This window comes from Corticium candelabrum, chromosome 9, assembly GCF_963422355.1.
Source record: "Corticium candelabrum chromosome 9, ooCorCand1.1, whole genome shotgun sequence".
Taxonomy (NCBI): Eukaryota; Metazoa; Porifera; class Homoscleromorpha; order Homosclerophorida; family Plakinidae; genus Corticium; species Corticium candelabrum.
The window spans coordinates 5845362-5857626 of NC_085093.1; the positions used below are offsets into that span (position 1 = coordinate 5845362).

A 12265-nucleotide genomic window follows, 5' to 3' on the forward strand; every position below is an offset into this window, starting at 1 on the left:
AAATGGTGCTTGGAGCAGTAAATATAATGTAACTCTAAAATGTCAATTTGCATTCACGCTTCTGGAGGTCATCAAATCTTGCCTGCTTCTGTCAGTTGTCTGGAGTTTTACGTAGCTCATTGATTCCCTACAAGTACCATCCATGCAATAACTATTACGCCTTGACTATGCAATCATGAAGGTATGTCCGATCAAAGCAAAATTGTAGTTGGTCAAGAACACCAGTTGGTCGGTCAATGACCGATGACAGACAGCTATAGTCCACTCTGGTGTGTGTGTGTGTGTGTGTGTGTGTGTGTGTGTGTGTGTGTGTGTGTGTGTGTGTGTGTGTGTGTGTTTGTATTGTTTGTTACAATACGCATTAGTACACAATACTTGTGATCATTTCAGAAACATTTTAAAACAAAAGTAATTAACGTTGAGCTTGGTATATATGTATATATGTGTGTATATATATATATATATATATATATATATATATATATATATATATATATATGTATGTATGTATGTACGTATATATATATGGTATATGTATATGGTATGGTATGGTATATATAGGCGTGGTTGAGAGTCAGACGGGACCCTTATCTTTCAGAGTGAGGTTAGAGGAATGACGGTTAGTCAAGCGACACATGGATCACGTTCGACAAAGAACGACCGAGACTAAAAGTCCAGAGGGACAAGCAATGAAGGAGGACAGTCCCAACATTGGGGTAGACCAACAGCAAGGAGAAGAGAGCACAAGATTGTCAACAGCAACGAACGCTCCGGATGTCACTGAACATCAGCAAACAGAACAAGCAGAGACCGAGGCTGATAAGCAATTGGAAATGAGAGCTGCCGACGTTCCGCATGTCTTCCGGCGTTCCTCACGGTTTCGAGACCTCCAGAACGACTGGATCTGTAGGGTAGTAATGTGGGAACTTAGAAAATTTAGAGGGAAGGGGTGTAATAGTTTAGGGTTGTTTTGGGGAGGAGTCTTGGGGCGCCTGCGCAGTAGAACAGACTAGTTGGTTTTGGCAGACTTTGTTGAGTTCGACAGTGTAGAGTGGAAATACACGAGTCTCGATACTACAGTATCAATAGGCACATACGAGATCAATCTCTAGCTATATGACAAATTATCGGAACGAAAGATGCTAGCAGCGGCTCAACGAAAGCATTATAAACGCGTCAATTGTTTTCAGCACTCATTCATAAGTGTTCACTTGACCAATCAATTACTTCTTCTAGGCCTTTTTGCAATGCACTTGATAGCAGTTACAAATACTATATATTATACATTAAAGTAAAACTCTTTTAGATAATTTAATATAGAAAACAACATTATATTTTGTAGAGTTAATATCAAATGAGTTTATTTGTCAAAATGTCCGCCATGTCTGTTAACGTATCTACTGTAGCTGGCTCTCTAGAGCTTGGACATCGTGACGGGGAAGGAAAAGATGCTCTATTCAGCTATCCGCTTGGCATGGCCTTGACAAATAGCCGTGATATAATAGTAGCAGACCACTATAATCATTGTATCCGCAAAGTGACGTTACCTAGAAGAGACGGCTTATCCGCACGCGTAGAAACGATTGCTGGAGTTGCTGGCCAGCCTGGCTACAGAGATGGGACTGCAGATCAAGCTTTGTTTAACCAACCCTCCTCAGTGGCTGTGATAGAGGACGACACTATCTACGTGACAGACCGGGGAAACAAGAGAATCAGAACGGTGTGTGTGTGTGTGTGTGTGTGTGTGTGTGTGTGTGTGTGTGTGTGTGTGTGTGTGTGTGTGTGCGCGCGCGCGCGCGCGCGCGTGTGTTAATAATGAGCGCTTTCACACACAGGGTTAACTCGGTTAGGATAACTTGGGTAGAGTGCTAACAGCATGTTCCCCACTCCACCCACCTTGCGTTCACACGTAAAACACGGGTAATTAGACGCAGAAGATCTAAAGTAGAGCGAATACATCGATTGCTTAAAGTTTCTGCTTGAGCAGTAACGCCGATACACGAGAAGGAGTGGCCCTTTGTACGTTGGCGCGATCGACTCTAGGGCGTGTTTTTTTTCTTGCACATATTAGGGCGTGTTTTCGCTTAACTTCACTTTTAACTCAGTTTAACTTGGTTTAACCCTAGTCTGATGAGAGCGCTTTCACACACAGGGTTAACTCGGGATTGCCTAACTCGGGTAAAGTTATGCTAGCCCTACTCCACCCAGCTTGCGATCACACGTGCGACACGAGTAATCAAGGCAGGAGATCTACAGTAGAGCGCATTCATCGATTGCTTGAAGTTTCTGTTTGAGAATAGGAGAGCATTAACGCCGATAGCGGTACAGGAGCAGGAAAAGCCATTTGTACGTTGGCGCGCTCGATCGCTAGCTCTCTTTGCACATATTAGGGCGTCTCTTTGCGCATATTAGGGCGTGTCTCCGCGGACCTCCACTCTTAAGCCTGGACGTCGCGTCGCGTCGCGTCGTGTCGCGTCAAAGGAGGCCGTTTCCGACGCGACGCGACGGGCTGGAATAGGAACGAATCCTATCCTACACGTCGCTTCGCGTGGGAAACGGCCTCTTTACGCGACGCGACGCGAAGTGTATTGTGAACCAGGCTAGACCCATCCTAACTAGCGTAATTAACCCTCGCTTAACCCCAGTCTTAACCCGAGTTTATTAAACTTGCGTTTATACGACGCTCGTACGACTGGGGTAATTGGAGTCTAACCCAAAGTTAACCCGATATAAGTTAATCCGAGTTAGCCCTATGTGCGCAAGCGCTATGGCTCAGCCATAGCCCTAGCTTAACCCAGTCTTAACAGAGCAACTGGCACGCAAAACAAGTTGCTTTTGAAAATATAGCCTTGTCTTTGAGAAGTTCAACGGTACTCTAGTCGCCAGCTAAAGCGACTCCATAAAGGAGAAATCGCATTTCGAATGCTCCCAGACGACGCTGCGCGCGAGGTATGACGTCACTAGAGGTCGACCTGGATCATTTTGTATTTAACGACTCTTCTAGTGAATCTGAAGTCTCCTAACTCCGATTTGAGATAGCTAACGTTCATTAGTATGCCGTTGACTTGTAAAGTTTATAGTAACGTGCGAGAACGAAGAAAGAAGTCTGTTTTGATTTCTATTCGATCGAGCGTTGTTGAGGAAGTGGATTTTGACGTTTGAGGCTAAAAGGGAGGCAGTCGGACCACCTTCTAGAGTAAGCTTAGATTATTTTCAGTCTGATTACCTTGAGAGAGATTTCAAAGCAAAGCTAGTGGACGTGTCAGAGTTAGGGCTAGGACAGATGTAAAAGTGTTGTAGTTTCCTACCTGTTCCAGTCTTTTTACAGCACTACACGTCAAAGCGGAATGGTAGCCAGATTACTAACGCTGACACTAAGTGTCTCAGAAGCCGTATGTCGGCAAGTAAAAACGCGATATAACTTACTCTTTCACATTTCGCTTTCGTCAGCCAGGCTAGCGCCTCACTCGAAGCAGCTACAACGACGAGAGTCATACGAAACGATTCACTCTTGTCCGAGGAATTGCACTGACCCAACAGCTAGAACCACCCAGTATCATGCTGCTACGCAGACCGTAGTGCTTCTACAACGCCAAGTTGTTCCCGTCACGTGTGTACATGATAACCCTTGTAATTACCTAACCTAGCATAACCTTTATGCTAGGACGGTAAACGGTAACATGATCGGTCTCTGCCACCCTGTTCATTAGACACCACCATCATTTATCGGACACGACCCTTTACCATAAAACGCAATGGAATTCTGCAACTTTCGCACCTGAGATAGTTTTAGTGGTGACTAACTAACACAACAACACTCCACTGTCTCTGTTTGCTACTCTCCAGGAGATATAGCGCATGCTCATTGAGGTCAAGGAACCGCACCTTTAGTTGGACAGTCGTTTCTTTCTTTGCAACAATAGTCAGCAGGTAGTACCGCGTACTAATGTCATGAGAAGGAGTGGAAGGAAATGTCGTACGGCACCCAATTCGTTTGACCTTTATTTGACTCAGCAACACTTGTTGCTGAATATTCTCTGCTGACAATTAAGCTCACTCTGTTGGCAAGTGCTAACCCTTCGGTAATGTCTAGTCTTCCCAGCGTAAGAATTTGAACTCCTGAATGTCTTGCAGCACAACTGCACAGGCTTGATGCACCCGCATTTAGCAGACGATTCACGTCATCCATCTTCGAGCTTTGCGGTGAGCACTGTAACGTATGTAGAGTTGACTAGATATACGGGGCAGTTGATAGAGTAATGTGCATGCATGTTACTAGTTGGTGAGTAAACGAGCCTACTGATACATAGTGTCAGACGTGAGCGCCATTAGCACACACTAATCACGTCTACAACAGATTCTCCAACTGATTCTAGCGCATTGGCTAATTCTGCAGCTCAAATACGTGCGGCTTCATCATGCCCGGTGCGTTTTCCCGCCACCGAGTCATTTGCGAGTGAGCCGGCGATCTGCCTCAACAGTGGCGGGAATGGTGACAGCTGTGGGAATCGTATAAGATCGTTGCTCATCTGGCCGAAGAGCCGGATGAATACCGCATTGCCGTGTTTGTGACCTGCCTCGGGCGCAATGCTCTTTGCATTTATAACGGCCTCCAATTACAGATCGAGGAGGACAAGCAGAAGATCTCAGAAGTCATCAGGCTGATGGATCAGCATTGCATACGTAAGTCCAACGTTATCTACGAGCGCCTTGTATTTAGTCGCGATAGCAGGGAGATCGGGAGAGTTTTGATGCAGACTTGACCAGTCTCAAGGTATTAGTGCGCCGTTGCAATTATGGAGCAATGGAAGATAAGCTGTTGCGAGAGAGACTGATATGTGGAGTGTGAGATAATAAACTTCGAAAGCTGCTTCTACAGAAAAAGGATCTCACGTTCTCTCAATACTTAGATATGTGCCGGTCTAATGAGGCTGCTAACAGACAGCAGAAAACAACGACGAATGAGCATGACATCCATGCAATCAAACAGACACCAAAGTACAAGACATCAAAGGCTCTGGTGCCCACCATCATTCCAGCAGGGAGCTCTCGGTACTGTGGTCTAAAATATGAGAAGAGCAGAAGCAAGTGCCCAGCCTACGGGAAAGCATGCTGGACTTGTGGAAAACGCAATCATTTTGCGAGAGTCTGCCAGCAGTCTCTCAAGACATGCTCTGTTGCTGCGGTCAGGAGCTGCAATTAGAGTCACGGAACACATCCACGGGGACACAGTGATGACGAGCAAATAATGACGCTTTCACTGTACCAGAATGATGAAGCTGTTAACCTAACGTCGAAATGTCAATCTAGACGGCAATTTTTCGCCATCTTATTGGTAGAAGATCAACTGATAAGGTTTCAACTAGACACTGGTGCCACATGTAACGGTTTGCGCCGGCCAGATCTTCTACCCAACCAAGAAATCCAGCCCAATACGCTCGTACTGTCTACGTACAGTCAAGACACCATGAAGCCTCTAGGCTAGTGCAGACGGAAGCTGAAAATCCTAAGACTAGGCTGACATTTGCCAATGATTTTGTAGTGGTGCAGGAGGCTCACACTTCTATACTGGGACCTGAGAGCGTACAAGCTATGATTTAGTCACCGTCCACTACGATAAGATTCAAATGATGTGTGCACACTACCAACTTCTCCACTGCATCCATTAGCAAGTCCAGACAGACGATAAGCAGCTAATTTGTGCAGTTTACCCAGAAGAGTTCAAATGCGAACTTGGTCTATTCCCGGGCCAGTTTCACCTAGAAATTAAATCCTCTATTTGTCTCATACAGACGCCAATCCGCAAAATACCAGCAACTACGAAGCACCTTCTACCTGGAGGAATTCCAAAGGTTGCGTGGGCTTGGAGTCACAACCGGTCACAACTCCCACAGATTGGGTGTCGGCTCTGGTGATGGTCAGGAAAGCCAATGGCAAAGTCCGTATATGTTTGGACCCAAACCCCTCAGTAGTGCCCTCAAGCGCAGTCACTACTCTGTGCCAACACCGGACAACGTTTTGTGTCAGCTGTCACGAGCCAAGCTATTTAGCATTACTGATATCCGAAAGGGGTTTTTGCATATTGGGCTGGACGCTGCCACTCGGGAACTGACGACGTTCGGCACTCCGTTCGAAAGGTACTGCTGGAATCGGATTCCATTCGGCGTCTCTCCGGCCCCGAGAGTCTTCCAGATAAAACTCATCAGCTCTTAGAGGGGTTACCTGTTTTTTTGCTGTTGCGTATGACATTTTGATTGCCAGTGAGGTGCTAATCTCGACAAAGTAACAGTAAACCACGACACAAAGTTACACGCTTTTCTCCATAGATGCAAAGAACAACTAGGGGATCAAGTTAAACTCCGACAAATTTCGTCTTCGATTGCCATCTATCTCCTACGTGGGACACCTTCTGACCAGGGAGGGTTTGAAGCCTGATCCCAGCAAAGCTCAAGCGATCATGGAAATACCGCCGACTACAGATGTCGCCGGAGTGCGTCGAATTCTGGGCGTAGTCAACTACCTTTCCCGGTTCACTGACCCTTTAGCTGACCTTTTCTGGCCGCTCAGACAGCTGACCCATAAAGACGTGGCGTGGAACTGGTCGTACGAGCACGATAGACCTTTGCTATTTGGAAACGGCTGTAAGTAATGTCCCAGTCTTACAATATTTCGATCACGCTGTTCGGTCACTCTTCAATTTGATGACTCTTCTACAGGTCCGAGTACAGCGTTATTACAAAATGGCAAGCCAGTTGCTTATGCCATTCGCGCCCTTACTCAAACGGAATGCAGTTATGCACAGATTGAGACGGAGCTATTGACCATTGTTTTTGAACTCGAGCGCTACCACCATTACATCTACGGGGTCTCTGTTGTAGTAAAGACGGACCAAAGACCTCTCGAAGCTATTGCCAAAAGCCATTGCAAAGTGCTCCCAAACCTCTGCAATGGATGTTTCTTTGGATGCATCAGTATCATTTGGACATACAGTATCGGTCCGGTAAAGGTATGCATTTGTCAGATACGTTGTCAAGGGCGTACCTACCAACTCCCGCAAATTGTAAAGAACGCCCGGAAATTTTGAAGTTCAAGAAGAATTGGAGTCGATTGACATGGTCTAGTCGTTGCCTACAGTATATCCAACGAGGCTAAAGCTGCAATACGGCAGCAACCCAGTCTGATTCCGATCTCACAACACTCCAGCAAGTAATTTTCAACGGCTGGCCAGAAGATAAATCGAGAGTCTACTACTTCCTTCGAGATGAGTTGACTGTACAGGAGGGTATTCTTATTGCGACAATCGGGTAATCATTCCAACGCCATGCGAGCCCAGACACTGGCCAAGATTCACTGCTCATATAATATTATTATAGTCAATGGGTGTCTTCGCAGGGCACAAGAGTGTCTTTACTGGCCGGTATGAATACTGCTACCAAAGACATAGTCAGCCGTTGCGATGTATGCCGCTCATATCATGTTATAAGCAGCCTAAAGAATCGTTGAAGTCTCACGATATCCCTAGCCGTCAATCAGTCAAAGTCGCAGCAGACCTCTGCTTTATGGAAGGACATGACTATCTCATTACGGTAGACTACTATAGTAATATTGCTGAAGTAGATCGCCTAGCAAGGACATCATCTTCCTCCGTCGTCAAAGCGCTTAAATGCCAATTTGCCCTCCATTGAATTCAAGATGTTGTTGTGACCGATAATGGTTCGCAGTTTTCCTCAACGGAATTCTACGACTTTGCATCAATGTGGCTATTTCAGCATGTCACTAGCAGCCCTGGGTACCCCAGGTAAACGGCAAGGCGGAGAGTGCCGTCAAAACAGTCAAGCGGTTCTTTAAAGAGCTCTGAAGACGGATGATGATCCGTGGCTCTCTGTTGAGGTTCGCAATACTCCTACGGAGTCGATGCATAGCAGCCCTGTGCAACGTCCGTTCTGCCGCAGAACCAAGACCTTGCTTACTATAGCCACGCATCTATTACAGTCGGTTTATTCCCACCAACAAGGAGCAGCATCTCCAAACTTCGCGTCAACGGCAATCCACAGCCTATAACTAAACATCATATCATCTGTCACCCCTACAGTGTGGTCAAACAGTGAAGATACAACCCTCCAGGGGCAGTCCTAATGGCAGAAGGCAGTGATAACAAGACACTACCTCATCGGCCTTACGAAGTCCGCACCAGTGAAGGGAGAACCTATCCCGAAATCGTCGGCATCTGCGTCGCTCCATAGAAGCACTATACCATCTCCTCAGGGGGTTTCACGAACTGACTCTAGCAGTATATCGAATCCCGGCAGATGCTCCACCTCGTCGGATGCCATACCTTCCCTCCACACGCTGGGAGCATCAGTCGTCCTACACAGCGTTTCCACAAGCTCATCTACCTCTCAGGCTGCCCATCCTTCCACTGTTCCACCACCAGCCGCTATTCAACAGCAGGCAGTGCAGAACACCATGAGATCTGGACGCCTGATCAAGCCACCGGCCTACTTGTCGGACTATGCAGTGTAACATGGACGTTTGGTGGACTGTGTAGACAGCGTTGTGTTTTCTTGTTTACGTTAAGTCATTATTTTAATTGCAGGAACACACAGTTTGTTGCGTTTTTGTTTCTGTTATTGAAGGGGGTGGGTGGGTGTAACGGATGTAGAGTAGACTAGATATACGGGACAGGTGACAGAGTAATGTGCATGCGTGTTGCCAGTTAGTGAGTAAACGAGCCTACCGATACAAGCACATTCTCCCAACTCGCAAAGCCCCCTAAAATGTTACTTGGCTATGAATAGGACGTGTGCAGGTGTTTCTATCTCAGTCTGATATCTACCATTGCCTGACCTTGCACCACTAGCCTCTTACCCAAGCCCTCTTGCGCGCCCAGACATGATGTGAAATGATCGCTTTTCTCTAAGCTTTCCTCAGGAGTCTTTCTAAGCATAGCACACGAGGAAGAACCAGAACCAGAACAAAGGTATACGTCTCAGACTCTGCAGGCAGTGCAGTGTGCGTTTGCATTTGATCACTATTCCTTATTTGTACCTTCTTCTAACTGCACTCTTGGCCATACATGTTGGAAATAGGCAGAAATATTCTAGAACAGCACACAAATGGCTTTCGTTCATATTTCTCCTTCTTTGTTTAAAACATCTATAATTGGTAGTGATGTCATTTCTTAATGTTGTGCATGTCATTGTGTGTAGGTGGATGGGTGTGGCACAGTGAGAACATGGGCTGGATCAGGAAATAATGGATTAGTAGATGGGCAGGGAATGTCTGCTACTTTTACAGAATTAAACGATATTACTCAATCAGCAAACAAATCCATCTTCTACATCACTGACTACAACTGTATTCGTACGATAGATTTAGTACATGGTAATGTCATTACTATTGCAGGACAAGAAGCAGAAGGTCTGATAGATGGTCACTCTAGTGATGCAAAGTTTAACTGGCCGTGGCAAATAGCATGCAGAAGTGGAGATAATGAGACATTGTATGTTGCTGACTATCATAACCATGCAGTGCGAAAAGTATCACTCAACACTAGGGATGTTGGAACAATTACTGGTGGCAAAGGTAGAGGATCTCATGATGGAGCAATAGAAGAGGCCACACTAAACCAACCGCTTGGAATTACTATTGACAGCAAAGGTTGCATCTTTGTGTGTGATTATCGAAATCAGAAGATTAGAATAATTTCCTCTACCATGAAGACAATGACTACTCTAGTGGGATGTGGCGAGGAAGGTTTAGTAGATGGCAATGGTGAGGAAGCAAAACTAAAGTATCCGCGTTATCTTCTTTTGGACGAGTCAACCCATACACTTTACTTTACACAGGAACATTGCATTCGCAAAGTTGATCTCCAGCAGTATTTTATTCCACCACTACCAAACCTGGATGTATCATTGGGTGAAGATCTGATGTTTCTCGTAGACAACAAGGATTGGGCAGATGTTGTGTTCCAAGTTGAAGGCAAACAAATCTTTGCTTGTAAATGTGTTCTAGTTGCTCGCAGTTCCTATTTTTCTCGTCTCTTCTCATCAGGAATGAAGGAATCCCATCCTTCACATGATGGACACGTGACCACAATTCCAATCCAAAATGCAAGCTATGATGCTTTTCAAGCTCTCATTGTGTATCTCGTCACAGACAAAGTGAGAGTGGATGTGAATGACTGGAAGATGGTATGTCAACTCCTCATCCTTTCTGATCGCTTTCTGGTTTCCAAACTGAAGAGTTACTGTGAACAGATTGTGGCAGGACAGATTAGAGTAGAGAATGCAGTTGAAGTTCTGCGTTTGTCAGACACTCACAACGTTCCACTGCTGAAAGAACAAGCCGTCACATTTATATGCAATCATATTGATGTGATGAGAGAAAGGGCTGAAATGAAGCAACTCTCATCTTCTTTATTTTTAGAAATTTTTGAAAAACAACGATTTTAACAAAAAGACATACACGGTTGTTCTTAACAATCCGATTTGACATGTTGTTGTCTTTTTATTGTTGAATTTACGTTTATGCATTTGTTGGTTATTAGGTGTTTTTAATAGCTACAGACAATCATACATGTACTTCAGGTGATGGCATGTCGATGACTGCTCCATATGTATTAGTTGATTTACATTTGAAAACACTAGGAGTTTGTTGGTTGCGTGTGTGTGTGTGTGTGCGTGTGCGTGTGCGCGCGCGTGTGTCAGTCAGAGTATGAGAAAGCGAGTAGAAATAATAATATTGATCGCAGGATAAAGATTCACTAGGGATTACCACCAATGTTGAAGTGAATGTTTGGAAGACCTAGAAAGCTTGAACAGTTACATTCAGTGCATCTAAAATCAGTTTGCAATCTTTAACGCTCGTTCAAACTTTAGTTAAGCGGTGACGACTGTGCAGATAGACCTTTTAGTAGCGACCTGTGATTTCGAGACCGTCTATTATCAGAAATCATGAAATAGTTGATCCTTTTACGCGAATGTTGATTTTGTAGGAATCAAAAGCAAAGTTTTTTCAGCACATTTTTTCTAAATTTTATATCTCACTCTTTCATAAGTGTTCACGTGACCAATCAATTAATATTGTAGGCTTTTTGCAATGCACTTGATATATATATATATATATATATATATATATATATATATATAGCAGTTACAAATACTATTAAACAATAAAGTAAAACACTTTTCAGATAATTTAAAGCAAATGACCCACACCATGTCATGATGTGTAGTAGATAACTTTTTATATGGGAAATTGAAAGTTGCAAAACCGTTTGAGCACGCGCAGTTATTTATGGCAACATAAATCCCATATCCGTGGTTTCTATGCCTGTATGAAGTTGGCAGCAATAGATAGTCGGCTAAAGTCAAAGTTTCAAAAAATGGGATGACCATGGCTGCTGGAGCTCCATCAGCCTTGATTAGGTGTGAAAACGCTAATGCCCGTGCAGCAGCATGCATTCATTCAATGACTGGACTTTAGAGTGTAATGTGAAAGTCATAAAAAATGACTGGAGTTGTGATCAGTCCACAAGTACACTACTAGTAGAGCACACAGGAAATAAACTGAATTTGTGCACACAAAAGTACGTTATAGGATCGCACAACCATGTGTCAACCATAAGGTGCACTTTTCTAAATTGGACTCCAAGGATTCTAAATATAAAGACATAATATTTTAGAATATGTCACGTGACCTTTAAGCATGCTGATTGGTCAATATGATGTATTCTATACGTGATGGAGACCTCAGGCTGTGGACGGTAGTGACCTGCAAACCATGCTCTAACTATTACATGAAACACTTTAGAACGTTCAATAGTTTCCATACTTCCTACATATAATATGGTGGTCTCTACTCGTACCCCAGGCTTAGATGCACTTCGTACTCTTGTATATATATATATAAATTAAAATAACTAATAAAATTAATTACTATAAATTAATAATAAATTGTAATAAATTATTTTATTAATAGTAAATAATAAATAATTAATTTAAAAATATTAAATAAAATATATAGTAAATAGGAAATGGCAACAAAAAGGGCAACACTCAATAGGACGGCCGTACGGTATGGCATGCGCTTACTTTCTAGAGGACAAACAGTCTTCGTCAACGTCGCCAATTCTGTTTCACAACGAGAACAACTGGAAGTTGAAATGCCAGTACAGAACAACCGACCAATCATATTGCACATATCTATACGGGTATTTATAATCACGTGACAGGTCTAGTCACATGATAGGCCTAAGCCA

At 44.0% G+C, this 12265-nt stretch overlaps 1 protein-coding gene across 1 annotated transcript; it reads left to right on the plus strand.

Moving 5' to 3' along the window:
• Positions 1-1366: 1366 nt before the first annotated feature.
• Positions 1367-10664, plus strand: LOC134184310 (uncharacterized). Its single transcript, XM_062651971.1, has 2 exons — positions 1367-1720; positions 9210-10664. Exons 1-2 carry the CDS (start codon positions 1373-1375, stop codon positions 10455-10457), a joined length of 1596 nt encoding a protein of 531 aa, XP_062507955.1. The 5' UTR covers positions 1367-1372; the 3' UTR covers positions 10458-10664.
• Positions 10665-12265: the final 1601 nt, after the last annotated feature.

What these genes read in the sequence shown, in the direction of transcription:
- LOC134184310 (XM_062651971.1), top strand. Translation starts at nt 1,373, where the DNA reads ATGTCCGCCATGTCTGTTAACGTATCTACTGTAGCTGGCTCTCTAGAG. An exon ending in GAAACAAGAGAATCAGAACG is followed by an intron (nt 1,721 to 9,209) that starts GTGTGTGTGTGT and finishes CATTGTGTGTAG; the next exon opens with GTGGATGGGTGTGGCACAGT.